This window comes from Leopardus geoffroyi, chromosome A2, assembly GCF_018350155.1.
Source record: "Leopardus geoffroyi isolate Oge1 chromosome A2, O.geoffroyi_Oge1_pat1.0, whole genome shotgun sequence".
Classification (NCBI taxonomy): Eukaryota; Metazoa; Chordata; class Mammalia; order Carnivora; family Felidae; genus Leopardus; species Leopardus geoffroyi.
Window position 1 is genome coordinate 158,394,014 of NC_059331.1, and position 16,407 is coordinate 158,410,420.

The 16,407-nt window shown below is 41.5% G+C and overlaps 1 protein-coding gene across 12 annotated transcripts in view; it reads right to left on the minus strand.

Moving 5' to 3' along the window:
• Positions 1-444: 444 nt before the first annotated feature.
• TPK1 (thiamin pyrophosphokinase 1) overlaps positions 445-16,407 on the minus strand; it is a 359,845-nt gene continuing 343,882 nt past the window's right edge. For 10 of the 12 annotated variants that reach the window (XM_045496023.1, XM_045496016.1, XM_045496020.1 and 7 more), the window contains one exon: positions 445-2,011. In XM_045496023.1, coding sequence (XP_045351979.1) covers positions 1,893-2,011 — 119 coding nt within the window. In that variant the 3' untranslated portion in view covers positions 445-1,892. The remainder of the gene's footprint in view (positions 2,012-16,407) is intronic. The other 2 variants (XM_045496025.1, XM_045496021.1) reach the window with 2 other exon arrangements.

Genomic DNA, 16,407 nt, shown 5'->3' on the forward strand with positions numbered 1-16,407 from the left:
GACCCTCCCCTGCGCTCTGAGCCTTCTCCTCTTTCCCAGGGCCCTTCCTCCCCCACTTGTCTTCACTTTCTCTGTGACAGCAGTTCCTTCCATTCTTTTTTCTGCAGCTTATAAAGACCTTTGAAAGCAGTCTCCCTGTCCTTCTTAAGTCTTACAAGGTAGACAGGTGCTACATAGGTTCCCTGTTTTCCAGATGGGCAACGGATCCAGAGGTTGTGTGAACCCCTGGCACACGTGATCCGGTGGGTACTCTGCGTGCCGGACAGAGCAAGTATCAACAATCCTGGCTGGCTCTCCGACACTGGATGGGTGAAATACTGTCGCTCTTACTCATCCTTTGAGCAATTTTATTGTTTTGTACAGAAACCTTGATTATGAGAGACTGGTGATAACGAATACAGCTGAGAAAATGGAATGTTATCTTAAAAATGGACTACAAACATATACATGGGTAACTAAATTTATTTGACATCGGTTTTCAATCTCATGTATTTGCATAATAACTAAAAATGACCTCTCAGGTAAGCTGTTCACAACTGCATGCTGGTTCAGCTGATCCCCCTTCTATTCTCCACTTCAAACCTGACTCTTGCTTTGTCTCAACACCAGGAAGGAAAGGGCTGCCGCTCCCTCGCAGCAGGACGGGGATGTGTGTACATAAAACATGGCGGGGGGGGGGGGGGGTTCCTATGTCACGGTTTGTACGGCAACGTTTGGTTTGGTAAATCGTTCAGGAAAGGGTAAGAAGAGAGAAGAGGGTCTCGTTAGAAACACGGATGAATCCCAGGGCCCCAGGTGTTTAAACTGCTGAGTCAGCAACTGCTGAGTGCATTCTCTGCCTGGTAATGGGCAGGTGTCAGCGTCTAGACTCTGACTGTGGGAAGGAAGCTCAGGCACCCTCCGTGCAGCCCCTTCCACTTTCTGGCTAAGGAGCAGGTTCAGGAACTTGGGCGAATGGCTGGACAGGGACAGGAACTCAGGCTTTCAGACCCAGATCCTCGCTTATCCCCACGGGTTGTCAAACTCCTTTCCTGGTCCTCTGCATAAACTTGGGGTCTGTGAACCACTGCTTTTTCAGTCTGAGTAATGTCGGAAACCATTCAGTTTGCATGCGAAGATGTCCTCTGCACGTTTTCAGGCTTGGTTGTAAATATGACACGGGCGGTTTTCACCTGTCACTCCGCTAAAGGGTAGCATGCTCGCTGCGGAGCTGAGCTTGGGGTGACTGTGTCAGTGGGGCTTTCTGACCTCTCAGCTTCCACGCTGTGTCTCCCTTCACGTGGAGCTTACATAACTGCCTGTTTTCAAACTTAATAATTAGGTCAATGCTTCTTGATTTACTTTTAAAAGATCATAATACCAAGACAGTAATGAGGCCAGGGTGAAATGGTGTGGTTCTAACATCCCAATCTGAAAGGAATTTTTTCCTGTATTATACAGAGGAATCTAGCATGAATAGACACTCAGAAGTAGCCTTTGGGGTATGGAGTTAAGGACTGGCAGAAGAAAGCTTATGTGTTGAACACCAAGAACCCTCAGCAGAGAACTTTCTCAGCTTCAAAATTAAAAAAAAATTTTCTAGGATAAATGTAATGATTAGTAACATAACAACAGTACTGAATGTTATAGTGGAATGATCCACATTAGTTTTCCAATTGAATGTCATAGAGCTTATTTACTTTAACAAATAATGATTTTTTCTCCCTCACTGTAAAATTGAGATCTGGCATTTGTGTTACCTGGGTTATCTAAACATCAATATCTTGAAAACTAGTGGGCTTCCGGTGGAGAGGTTTCATTTCTGTAAACCAAGGTGAACTGTCCTTGTTGAGCGAGAAGTCGGTGGCAAATGAGGTAAGTCAGAGGCACAGCTATGGATGCCAGGTGCGGGGTTAGTTTTTGATGGCCATGGTCCAGAGGAGCGGATGGTCCGTTTCCACGGTCACGACACCAGATCCATCGTAGGTATTGGAAGTACTGACCAGTGTTCCAAAACCAAGCACGTTATTTGCTGTAAGAAAATGAGAAAAAGAAATGTTTAGTGACAACCAGCCTTTCTCCAGTGTAGAACTCTGTCAACAGTTACCAGAAAAGCAGTTAAGCATGTGCTTAAGATAGAAGTTATATAAATAGATATGTGATAGAAGATATATAAAATGTGGGACAGGTGAAACATATGACGTGGGATTTTAAAACTGAAAATGTCTAGAACTTGCCATAACCACTTTTCTGGGAGTTGGTTATTGGTTGTTAACCGTTCTGGGATATATGCCATTCTCTCACAAAATTTCATTAAATTTTCTAATTTTTTTTTCATTACCGATTGTAAAATCAAAACCCATTTTCTAATGTGCTACTTGCTTCCCTGCCTGGGTGCAATTATAATTTTTCTTGATGATTCAGAGTTAACATTTTACATAAGTTATTAAACTCTATAAAGATGCAGTCTTAGCGTCAAGTATGAATGATATGGGGCGGAAAGCTAATTACTCCAAAAAGGCATGGGATTTTGGTTATATTTTTCTCGTAAATTAAGAAAAGCCAAAATGAGCCAGGCCTGCTTTGTAAAATTAATAGGAACTCAAAGGTCAAAGCAGACTTCCAACGGGGTGATCCTGAGGAGGCCATAAGCCAAGCTGTAAACTGAGGCCAGGAGATGAGATAATCTCCTCTAACTACTTATCAAAGTAAAGGTTTAGGAGTTGAGTGATAGAATTTGCTTATCAATTCCACATACACATCAATATATACCTGTATGTATATGTTCTAACAGGTTAGCTGAAGTTAATGTCTTTGCACATGGAAGAACAGTTCACATCAAATGACTCTAAACTCATGACTTGTCCTATAAACATTCCATGATAATATCATTTTCCTTGCTAACGTTCAAAGAGAAAAATAGAGCCCATGCTGTCAAAGACAGAAGAGGACCCTTTTCCTTTAAACAAAAGGTACCTATGAAGTTACAGTGCTTTGGGGAAATAATTATATATAATGCCCACTGCCCACAAGAGGGAGCTTGTTATCTTTCTGAGGAAATCTTGAAAAGGCAATTCAGAAACAGCATTACAGGATAATGTATAACTAGTATTACCAGTTAACACAGTTTATTTACTTAAAACTCAAATTCGTTTGCTTTTCGGAGTTGTCAACGCGTCTACTGATGCAAGTTGGAAGGTAAACCTAAGGGTACAGAGTGAACCTTGTGGGAATATCACCCTAATATATAATTCAGTAGGAGCTCTGGCCTTTTTAGTAATTGGGAATTTTGAGATGAAATTTCTACAGGACATTAATACGCACATGAATTTACTAACCCAGACACAAGTGTGAGGATAGTGAGTTAGGGGAGGTGGTCGTGGGTTCAAGGCCAAGTCTGCTTGGGATCTGTTGGAGAAAGAGACCTTGGCTCTCCTGCGGGGTGGCCACGCCTGCAGGCAGGTGCACACAGGGACGTCGGGACTTCTGGCCCAGGCCCAGGGTTTCACGGTTCTCTCTCGAACATTTCAAACCTTTATTCATGAAGACAACTTGGGATGCTTTCATGGGCCTGCCAGTGTAGAGTGCAAAGAAGGTCTACACGACCACCTGAAATTCATGCAGCACACTTTACTGTTTTGGAAACTGATTAGATTAAAATCCTGGTTTTCACATGGGCTCCAAGGACAAGAGCACAAGATTATTTCTCTAGCTTGACTTGCATGTAAATTCCTTTCTGATTTTCTGAAAGCAGACTATCTGATTATCAGGGCTAGATGGACACTTAGGTTATATACATTGGTTTCCCTAAGACATTAATTCTTAATGGAGAAAGAATGAAAATCGTTTTAATCGATTACCATCATGAGGGCCCCACCCTCCTGACCTGATTCAACTCTAAACTCCAAACTCCTCCCAAATATCCCACCTGCAAATACCATCACTTTGGGGGGTTATGGCTTCCACCTAGGACTTTTAGGGGAACACATCCAGTCTCTAACGGTACAGTCAATATTAATGAAAGGTTACACTGAAATATATTTGATTGTATTACAATGAAATGATAGAAAAGATGAATAAGCTGAAATACAAATCATGAATTTCAATTTACTACGTCACTACAGTTATTTTGGAGTGTATTTCTTCAAGTCAAAGAATCATGCTTTTTGATCAAAGCTTGAAGTCTTCCTTATGAGAAAAAAGTTTTTTTTTTTTGAGGAAAATATTTGGAATTATGATTGAACTCCCCCTGCTTTGAATGTTTGAGGGTCAATCATGAAATAAAATAACAAGACTGACAGCTTCCCACAGATAGAAGAAAAGCAAATGATTTTCTTCCAGTTCTACTGAGATACTGATGCCCAGGAACAGCATAATGACTGGATGTATATACATCCTAGGAAATGATTATCACAACAAACTTTGTAAACACGTATTACGAAATATTTTCTTTGTGATGAGGACTTTTGGAATCCACCTTTACCAGCTCTATTCCACGAGGCATTGTTAACTATAGTTATGTACATTATGTGCCCAGTATTTCTGTATCTTGTAACTAGAAGTTTGTGTCTACCTTCACCCAATTCCCCCACCCCTGTAGCCCTGGCAACAAAGTATCTGAGGTTTTTTGTGAGGGTGGTATTTTTAGATTCCACATATACGTGACATCGTACACTATTTGTCTTTTTCTGACTCACTTCACTTACCGTAATATCCTAAAGGTCCATTCATGTTGCAAATAGCAGGATTTTCTCCTTTTGATGGCAGAATAATATTCCTGTGTGTGTGTGTGTGTACACAGTATACACACACACATGCACATACACACATACATGACTTCTTTATCCATTCATCTACTGATGGAAATAACACTTAGGTTGTTTCCATTTCTTGGCTATTGTGAATAGGACTGCTAGAGAACGTGGCATGCAGGGATCGCTTCAACATAGTGTTTTCGCTTCCTTCAGATATGTTCCCAGAAATGGAATTGCTGGATCATAGGGTAGTTCTAGTTTTAATTTTTTGAGGAAACTCCACACTGTTTTCCAAAGTGGCTGCTCCAATTTACATTCCCACCAACAGGACACAAGCATTCTCTTCTCTCTAAAACCATGCCAGCATTTATTATTTTTTGTTTTTTTGATGATAGCCATTCTTCCAGGTGAGAGGTGATAGTTCATCGTGGTTCTGATGTGCACGTCTCTAATGAGGAGAGATGTTGGGCACCTTTACATATACCTTTTGGCCATTTGAATATCTTCTTTGGAAAACTGTCTCAATCAGGTACTTAGGCCATTTTTGATTAGATTATTTGCTTTTTTCTTCTTTTTGGTAATGAATTGTATGAGCTATATACTTTGGAAATTAACTCCTTATCAGATACATGGCTTGCAAATATTTTTTTCTCCTTTTCATAGGTTGTCTTTTCATTGTGTTGATTTTTGTTGTTGTGTGGAAGGTTTTAGTTAGATGCAGTTCCACGCGTTTATTTTTTTAATTTGTTGCTTGTGCTTTAGGTGTCATATTGAAAACATCATTGCCAGGACCTTTTGTCCAAGCAGTTTTTTCCCTAGTTTTTCTTCTAGGAGTTTCATGGCTTCAGGTTTCATGTTTAAGTCTTTATCCATTTGAGTTAATTTTTGGGAGTGGTTTATGATAGGAGTCTAGTTTCATTCTTTCATATGTGATATCCAATTTTCTCAGTCCCATTTACTGAAGAGATGGTCTTTTCTCAGTGGAGTATTCTTGGACCCTTTGTCATCTATTAGGTGATTGTATATGTGGGGATTTAATTCTGGGCTCTTGATTACGTTCCATTGGCTCATGTGTATACCTTTTATGCTGGTAGCATTGTTTTGTTCCTATAGCATTATAATATAGTTTGAAATCAAGAAGTGTGATGCCTCTGACTTTGTTCTTTTTCAGGATTACTTTGGCTATTTCAGGGTCTTACGTGGTTCCACACAAGTTTTAGGACAGGGATTGCATTAAATCTATAGATGCCTTTGGATAGTATGACATTTTAAGTACATTCTTCCAATCCATGAACATGGGGTATCCTCCCATTTGTGTCTTGTTCAATTTCTTTCATTAATGTAGGTTTAGTGTAGAGATCTTTGGCGCCTTTGGTTAAATTTATTCCTAAGTATTTTATTGTTTTTGATGCTATTATATAAATGGGATCATTTCCTTGTTTTTCAGATAGCTCATTGTTAGTATACAGAAACACTATTGATTCTTTTATGTTAATTTTGTAACCTGCAAGTTTGCTGAGTTTGTTGATCTAACAGTTTTTTGGTGGAGTTTTTAGGATTTTTTGTATAGAAAATCATATCATCTGCAAATGGACAGTTTTACTACTTCTTTTCCAATTCTGATGTCTTTTATTTTGCCTAACTGCTCTGTCTAGGACTTCCAATACTGTGTTGAATAGGATTGGTTAGAGTTGGCACCCTTGTCTTCTTCCTGAGCTTAGGAAAAACTAACTTTCACCACTGAGTATGATGTTAGCTGTGGGCTTGTTATATATGGCCTTTATTATATGGAGATATGTTCTTTCCATACATTTGTTAACAGTATTTATCATGAATGGGTGCTGAATTTTGTCAAATGCTTTTTCTGCATCTACTCAGATGATTATATGATTGCTTTTCTTTCATTCTATTTATCATGTTTATTGTATCATGTTTATTGATTTGTGTATGTTGAACCATCCTTGCATCCCAGAGGTAAATCTCCCATGATTACAGTGAATAATCCTCCTAATATGCTGCTGAGTTTAATTTGCTAGTCATTTCATTGAAAATTTTTGCTTCTTGTTTTTAAATTTATTTTTGAGGAAGAGCCAGCGAGCAGCGGAAGGGCAGAAAGAGAGAGGGAAACACAGAATCTGAAGTAGGCCCCAGGCTCTGAGCTGTCAGCACAGAGCCCAATGCGGGGCTCAAACTTACAAGCCATGAGATCATGACCTGAGCTAAAGTCAGATGCTCAATGGACTGAGCCACCCAGGTGCCCCTGAAAAACTCTGCATCTGTATTAGGGGTGTTAGCCTGTAGTTTTCTTGTAGTGTCCTTATCTGGCTTTGGTATCAGGGTAATACTGGCCTCACAAAAGGAATTTGGGGGTGTTTCCACCACTTTGAGTTTTTGGAAGAGTTTGAAAAGGATTGACACTGATTCTTCTTTAAACGTTTGTCAAAATGTACCAGTGAAGCCATCTGGTCCTGGGTTTTTCTTCACAGGGAGTTTTTTTGTTTTTTTTTTTTTTTTTTTCCAACGTTTATTTATTTTTGGGACAGAGAGAGACAGAGCATGAACGGGGGAGGGGCAGAGAGAGAGGGAGACACAGAATCGGAAACAGGCTCCAGGCTCTGAGCCATCAGCCCAGAGCCCGACGCGGGGCTCAAACTCGCGGACCGCGAGATCGTGACCTGGCTGAAGTCGGACGCTTAACCGACTGCGCCACCCAGGCGCCCACAGGGAGTTTTTTATTATCGATTCAAGCTCCTTCCTAGTAATTCATCTGTTCAGATCTATTTCTTCCTGACTCAGTCTTGGTAGGTTGTATGTTTCTAAGAATTTTTCATTTCGTCTCCAATTTGTGCAGTTTGTCGGTGGAATTTTCATAGTACCTTCATATGATGTTTCGTATTTGGTGGTTTGGGTTGTCATCTTTTTCATTTATAAATGTTGATTTGAGTCCTCTTTTATGTTTGTCTTTTCATAGAACCTACTCTTAGTTTTTACCGTTTTCCTGTTCTCCATTTCACTTCCCAATCTTTGCTTTCATTTGAATCTTGGTTTCCTTCCTGTGCAAGCTTTGAGCTTAGATCTTCTTTTTCTTGTTCCATAGGTATAAAGTTAGGCTGTTTATTTGAAATCTTTGTATTTTCTTGATGTATGCATTGTAACTATGAACTCTCCTCTTAGAACTGCTTTTGTTGTATCCCGTAAGTTTTGGTATGCTGTGTTTCAAGATACTTTTTCTTTTAAAATTCTTTTTTGATCCATTGGTTGTTCAGGAGAGTGCTATTCAATTTCCATGTATTCATGAATTTTCCAGTTTTCCTCTTGTTATTGATCTTTAGTTTCATACTGTCGTGGGCAGAGAGGACAGCTGGCATGATTTTAATTTTCTTCAATTTGCTAAGACTTGTTCTGTGGCCTAACATAGGATCCTCAAGTTCCACGTCCTGGCTGTGTTCCCTGCCAAAGTGCAACTGTATGATGGACACCACAGTTGACTGGATTTGGTGGTCAGGCTTTCTAGACAGTCAGGACTACTACTATCCTCAGAAATAGGCATGGTTATGAACTAGATTCCCTGCTTGGGCAGGGCAGAAGAACGGGGCCTACAGGCAACGTGGCTTGTTGTTTGGGGACCCAAATCAGGCAGGACTGTGTACCATCTCTGGCCAGGGGGGGTCACCGGCTTTGTTCTACAGCTGGGGAGAGCCACTGGCTGTGTTCTCTGCTCGCAGGCCGCTTACAAGCAGGGCTGTAGGACGGGCTACCTGACTTCCGTGTGCCCTGGTTAGGTTCCCTGGCTGGGTGGGCGGAAGGCTGTACTCGGCAGTGGTCAGTGTTACACATTACTTCCCTGCTCAGGTGGGGTTGCCGTAGAGGCCCCGAGACTGGCAAGGCTCTTTTTCTGGAGACCAAACAGGCTGTGGGTTGGCTCGGCAAATGGTCAAGGTTGCTGGCTAGGCTCTTCAGTCCAGTGCTCCTGTAATTGGGATTGAAGGAGGTATGTTTGGGTTTCCTGGTGAAGCTGGGCTGGAGGCTGTATTGAACAGTGAGCGGGACTATAAGTGAGTTTCCTTAGTCGGTTGGGGCCATAGGTCAGGCCCTAGGGCATGCAAGGCTCTTGTTTGGGGGTCCAATCGGGTGGAACTTTGCACCAAGCTCTCTGGCCAAACACGGTAACCGTTCTGGCTCTGCAGATAGGCAACACTGCTGGCCAGGTTTTCCACTTGAGTCCCACTGGGCTAAACAGCTTCCCAGGGTCTCGGGCCAGGCTTCCTGGGCTGGGAACTATACTCAGCAGTAGGTGGCCCTGTGAATTAGCTGTCCGGCCCAAGCAGTGCAAACGAACAGACTCCACGGCTGGCGTGGCTCATTATTTGTGGTCCCAAATCGGGCAGATCTGTGCCCCACCAAGTTCCTTGGTCCGACTGGGCCACAGTCTTGGCTCTGCAGGTAAGCAAATGCACTGGCTGAAATTTCTGTTTGGATGCCACTGTGAGTGGAGACTTGGTTTTCCAAGATCCAGATGTGGCTGCTATAAACCCCACTTCCCTTTTTTAATCACAATCTGATCCCCATGGTCAAGCTGCACAATCCCCCCTTGAGGTGAGCCCCGAGTCTGGGTCCCCTTCAGGTGAGCCCTGGTGCTAGGGGAGCTGGCTGTCCATCTCGGGCTGTCTCTCCCGCTGGAGAAACTGGAGGCTCCACTTGGTGCAGCGTTGTGCTGCCCGGGGTGGGGGAGGAGGGGTACGGCCAGGGTGCAGCTGCTCCTCTCATCTTCTAGGGCAGTCTCCCTCGGTCTTTGTGTTTCAGGCTCACGCCCATGCTCTGGGGTTTTCACAATGGTGTCTCATCTGTGGATAACTGTTACTTGGTTTCTTGGGAAGGGGACTGAAGATGGGAATGACCTAGGTTGCCATCGTGATGCCATCATTCCCTCAAAAATTACTTGTTCATACCTATCCCAGAGAACTTGCCCAAAACTTTGGCTGGCTTAACAGTTAGATTCGATTCAACATTTAGACAATTTAGATGCAGTTTATTTTCCCCCCTCTTTGTTTGCAGAGAGTAAACCATGGTTCTAAGATAACCAGTCATTCTGATCAAGTCCTGCTTTAATCAGAGACCAGAATAAAAGTTACAGCTATGTATAAAATCATAGGCAACCATATCATATGTGATAAACATAAGCTAAAGTTGCTTGCTCTGTCTAAATGTGAAAGTTCAGTCTCGTCTGTTTGCTTCAAAGCCACTGTCATCCATTGTTTTAAGGGCAGTTGGGGTCTAATGACAACAATGTAGTTCCTGTTCCAATGAAATTCAATACCGGATATATTAGGGACCACAGAGGCACAGCCTAACTTTTGGGTTTTCATATGCTAGAGACACAGAAGTACTTAAAAATAAGAGAAACATTAACATTGATTTTACAGTTTTCATCCATGACCTCAAACGGTTTTCCTTCCCAAAGGTAAGGATGGAAGTGAGGCACTTAGTATTCTGTTTCCTTTCAGTGACATCCCACCAGCTTTCCTCTAAAGCTGCAAAGACTAAAGATTATAAAGCAGAAAGCTGGCACATTGGTAGAATTCAAAGTATTCAATCCTTTTGGTGTCACATGAAGGTAAGAAGGGCCATCCGTCCTGGATTCCTGCCTGCCTTACCTCTGTAAGCTGATGCACGGGGTTGTGGCTCTTTTCAGCGGGCTGACAGTGTGGAGGAGCACTGTGGGAGGACTCTGAGGCGTTAAGGCTTTGCAGAGCAAGATGGGGAAGCGTTTGCTCCCTCTGCACCTGGGTCATAGGTCTGTTCTGATACTTTCACAGAGGAGGCATCTCTCTGTCAAAAATAGTATAACCCTCATCATGTGAGGTTAAGTCAGACGCGGGTTCAAACCCTGGCTCTATCTATGAACTCAGTTTTCTCATATAAGTATTAAAGAAACCTTAAACGTCTTTACTTTCTTCTGTCAGTGAAGTAGGTCAAGGTTTTCTTTCCCCACCTTAGTAGTCTTTTTAAAAGAGAGAGAGAGAGAGAGAGAGACTGCCATGATTTGAACTATTAGCAAATGCCTTGATTCAAGTGATTAGTTTATAGTCAGTGGAGAGGTACAATGAGATAAGCTTGGCCAGACTAGTAAGTCATTTGTTTTATACGTATTTACTAAGGCTATGTATACTCTTTGCTGGACACTAGAGATAGAAAGATGTATATACAATGAAGCCCAGCAGACTGGACAGAAGCACGGGGCAGGCGCTGATGAGTTGGCCAGGATGGGTTGTATATTCGAGTAGGGAGTGAATCCGTGGGTGAGGAGGGTGCCACATACATTCTCCCCAGAGGCCTGACCTCTGTCCTGGCTTCCTAGGAATCTGTGCGTCAACACGGGTTATTTTGTAAAAATACATCAGTAAAATTCTAAAAAGGCAATGCAAACATTTCTCAAATTGATGAAACTGAGGGAGTAAAGAGAGGGGAGTGAATGAGCTTTGCCCAGGAGATGCTATGCAAAGAGGTGGTATTTGAGATGAGTAATTCTCATTCATTCCACACACTGCCTGGGCACTTACAGCACAGCACATGCTCGAGGTACAGCAGGTTTTTATCTGCAATTTACACATGAGGAAAACGAAGTTCAGGGAGGTTAAATCTACAGGCTATGACGATAATAAAAGCTGTTAGACACATGTTACCAAGGGAGGGTAAGGCAACGCTTTGAAGAGCTTTACAACAAGAATCGAGGCTGGTCTGTTGTCCCTAAAGTATGGAACTGGCAGCAGCCTGATGGACAGTCAGTGGGCGATGCCGCGGAAATGCAGAAACCGTCCAAAGCCTTAAGTGAATACCTTCTATGCCACACAGACAAATGCTTAATGAAGCCATTATGATGGATCTCAAGACTCCCCACCATCCCGGAACATTAGGTTAAACTCGAGGAGTGCAGTTAGACGCACTGGACATATCACTATTTCAGACATAATGGAAGTACCGTATGCTCTACCTTCATCATTTACTCTCTGAAGATGCTTGGGCTATTTGGGGAAACACTGTATATTAAGAAAACATGACAGATTTCATTAGCAGGAAAAAGCCAACTCTACTGCCTCTGAAATCCTTTCACTATGATTGGTCTTTACCATTGTAATTATTTGAACTATAGATTTAAAAAAGGTTTTTATAGATATATATGATAGTCAAACTTTGTTTTAAACACTACTAACTTACTCTTTCATAATAATAATCCTTCCCTGGGGCGCCTGGGTGGCTCGGTCGGTTAAGTGTCCGACTTCAGCTCAGGTCACAATTTCACAGTTCATGGGTTCGAGCCCTGCGACGGGCTCTGTGCTGACAGCTAAGAGCCTGGAGCCTGCTTCAGATTGTGTCTCCCTCTCGCTCTGCCCCTCCCCTGCTCGCGTGCTGTTTCCCTCTCTCTTAAAAATAAACATTTAAAAAAAAATCCTTCCCAGAGTTGCTGTTTTAAAGTAGTTTCCTATCAAATAGGCTTTATACTTATGGTCGTTCTTAAAAATCGTCAAAAATTAAATATCAGTACGGCCTTTTCACTTTCTTGAAGGTAGAATCTCAAACTAGTCCTAGTGTAGAGCTGTAGAATACATGCCTTTCATGTATATTTATTGGAATCTTAAAAAACAACAAGTTTGAGACCATCTGTCACAGAAATAGATTCAATTATCTTTCTCATACTGTTGAATGGAAATATGTGATCCACACATCTGTTTAAGAAGTAAAAATAGGTAAAATGTTTATACACACACATACACATTATTTTTGTTGAGATGTAATTGACATATTGAATCATTATGTAGTATGAAACTAATATGGTATATCTGTATATTTTGAGAAATGATCACCACGATATGTCAATATGCTATCCGTCACCACAGTTACAGATATTTGTTTATGTGATGAGAACTTTTAAGATATATTCTCTTAGCAACTTCCAAACAATACAGTATTATTAACTATACTTACTATGCTGTATAATATATCCTGATGACTTAACTGTGGAAGATTGTAGCTTTTGATTACCTTCACCCATTTCTTCCACTCCTAACCTCTAGCCTCTGCCAACCATGAATCTGTTTTCTGTATTGAGGAATTGGTTTTGTTTTGAAGATTCCACATACAAAGAATATATTTGTCTTTCTCTGTTTGACTTATTTTCACTTAGCATAATGGCCTCAAGATCCATCCATGTTGTTGCAAATGGCAGGATTTCTTTATTTTTTGTGGCTGAATAATATTCCATTTTGTGTGTGTGTACCCCCCGCCCCCCCGCTTTTCTTTATGCATTCATCCATTGATGGACACTTTTCAACTCAGTGTTTTTGTTTCCTTTGGATAAAACCCAGAAGTAGCATTGCTGCATCATATGGTAGTTCTATCTTTAACTTTTGTAGAACCTCTATAGCGTTTTCCATAGTGGCTGCACCAATTTACATTCCCACCAACAGTGTAGAAGGGTTCCCTTTTCTCCACATCCTTGCCAACACTTGTTATTTCTTGTCTTTTTGATAATAGACATTCTAACAGGTGAGGGGAGATATCTCACTGTGGTTTTGATTTGCATTTTCCTAACTATTAGTGAGGTTGGACACCTTCTAATGTACCTGCTGACAACTTGACTATCTTCTTTGAAAATATTTAATCAATTTTTTTTGCTATTCAACTTTATGTATTTTGGATATACCTTATCCAGTATAGGATTTTCTCCTGCAGTATAGGCTGCCTTTTCATTTTGTTGGTGGTTTACTTTGCAGAAGAATTTTAATTTGATGTCCCACTTATTTTTGTTTTAGTGCCTACTTTTGCTTTTGGTGTCAAATCAAAAAGAATCATTGCCAAGACTGATGGCAAGTTACTTACCATCTGTTTTCTTCTACTAATTTTATGGTTACAGGTCTTAGTAGAAGTCTTTAATCCAGTTTGAGTTTTTTGGTGAATGATGCATGATAGAGGTCCAGTTTCTTTCTTTTGCATGTAGCTGTCCACTTTTCCCATCATCATTTGTTGAAGAGAATGTCCTTTTCCCATTGTATATTCTTGGCTCCTCTGTTGTAATTTCATTGACTATATATGCATAAGTTCCTTTCTGGGCTCTCTAAATGGTTCCACTGACCTGTGTCGGTTTTTATGCCAGTAACATACTGTTTGATTATTGTGGCTCTGTAATACACCTCCAGGTGTGTTCTTTCTCAAGACCGCTTTGGCTCTTCAAAGTCTGCTGCAGTTTCAAGTTTTAGGATTGTTCTTTTGTGAAAAATGTCATTGGAATTTTGACAGAGATTACACTGACCTGTAATATAGACATTTTAACACCATTCTTCCAGTCCATGAGCATGGTATATTTTTCCATTTGTGTATTTTTTACTTTCTTTCATCAAAGTATTAGAGTTTCCAGTGTATAGGTCTTTTACCTTCTTGGTTAAGTTTATCACTAGGTATACTTTCTGATGTAACTGTAAATGGGATTATTTTCTTAATTTGTCTTTCTGATGGTTCTCTATTAGTGTATAGAAATCCAACATTTTTGTATATTCACTTTGTATCCTGCCACTTTACTAAATTCCTTTACTAGCTGTAACAGTTTTTTTGAAATAGTCTTTAGGGTTTTCTCTGTCTCATCTGTCGGGTCACGTCACCTGCAAATAGTGACGGCTTTCCTTCTTAGCAATTAAAAACACTTTTTTAACATCTATTCATTTTTGAGAGAGAAAATGCATGAGCATGGGAGGGGCAGAGAGAGAGGGAGACACAGAATCCAATGCAGGCTCCGGGCTCTGAGCTGCCTGCACAGAGCCCGATGAGGGGCTCGAACACACGAACTGCAAGATCATGACCTGAGCCAAAGCTGGACGCTTAACTGACTGAGCCACCCAGGCACCCCTCTTCCTTACCAATTTAGATGCTTTTAATTTCTTGTTCCAGCCTAATTGCCCTGGTTAAGACTTCTAAAGCTATGTTGAATAAAAGTGGTGAGAGTGGCCCACTTTCTGTACATGTAATATATCTAAAATGTCTATTGACCTAAGTCTTTGAAATCCAGTGTGTATTTATAGCATATCCCAGTTTGCACAAATCCAGTTTTAAGTGTTTAACAGCCACATGTGGCTAGTGACTACCATACTGTTTGAACAGCAGAGATCAAGGTTCTTGAAGGAGAAACCATACTAATCAGTCATCTGTTTCTCCAGGGAACTTTACCTTTGGACTGATTCATTTGCAGATATGTATTCAGACAGTCTCATGTTATAAAGGGACTATTAAATTCAAATGAGCAGATCAAGTCATTTCAAATTATTTCAGCTACAGCAGGAATAGATCAACAAGGACCTGGTCATTTGGCATATGCTCAGCAATAAGAAAAGGACGGAGTCCTCTGCCATCCAAATTGAGGGCTGAGAAAGATTTAGCAAAACTAGACAAGAAAACCAAAAGCGCAAAACCTAAACAAACCTAAGTTAAAATTACCGATAGAATTCGTCCTGGGTTTTGTAAGGAACTCAGTAGGCAGACTCCTGCCAGAATATGTAGCAGGTGGTCTGCTAACTATACTCCTTCCTCCCAGTCATTACCTCTCCCCCCCATCCAACCCTGCCATTCCCATCTGAAAGAAAACTGAGGGAACCTAACCGCCCACAACCTCACTGCCCCCACCCCAGACACCTTGGCCTGGCATTTAAGGCCTTTCCTCAAATGGCTACTTTCTCCCACAGAACCTCCTTGCTGTTCCCTTAATAGATGAGGAACTTCCTACTCCTGTGAGAAATTCCGATGTTTCCCCTCCTTCTGGAACATATCCCATATCCTTCCGGTCTCAGGTCAAATGTCAGCTTCTAGCCTGTACAAGCTCTGATTCTCTACCCACTACAGCCCAAATTAATAATAAACACATACAAAGAAAGAAAAGCAAATGTTAAAGAAGAATGTTAGCAGTTATAAATCTGGATGGAAGGTATAAAGATTTTGCTGTACTATTCAATTTTTCTGTAGGTTTGAGGTTTTTTAATATTAAAATTCAGTAATAACATTTGGGAGGAAAGTTAGGAAAAAAGACTAAGACCTCGTGAAGGAAAGTGCCTTCTCCTTGTTCACCTTTACTTCCTCAAAAGCTGAAGTAATGCTGTTAGGAGAATCAAATCAGTAAATGCTCGCTGATTTGAAATGTGTTAAAATAAATCTGAAGTGAAGAAAACGCGTGCTGAATTTAGGAAGCAGGCGTCTGGCCTGTGGTTTGTGCGTTAATGGCAGCACAGAAGGGCCTGTACAGGGGACGCTGGGCGTAGTGTGGAATATGGGAAGGGGTCCGTCCTTTGTCAGCCTGCTGAAGTTCACCAAGGACAGCCTTTACCCACACTCACTGATGCAGGAGGATGGAAAATTAACCCAGATTAGGCCTCGTGTGCCTGGAAAAATGATAAGAGCAGACGTCTTCCTTGTTACCCGGGCCTCTGATAACAAGCCCTCCTCTGTGCTTTCTTTTGGGAAGTTATCTCTGAAGCCCTCATGGGCTGAGGCCTCCTCCCAAGGTGAGCGCTGTCCCCTCTCTATCCTGCCGGCTGCTCCCCGAGTGAACTCCCGTGTCTGAGGAAGGGCTATTGTAATTCCACTCGAAAGTGGCTGCATTCATCTTCATCTCTCGGAAGTCACGTTTCCCTTGCCC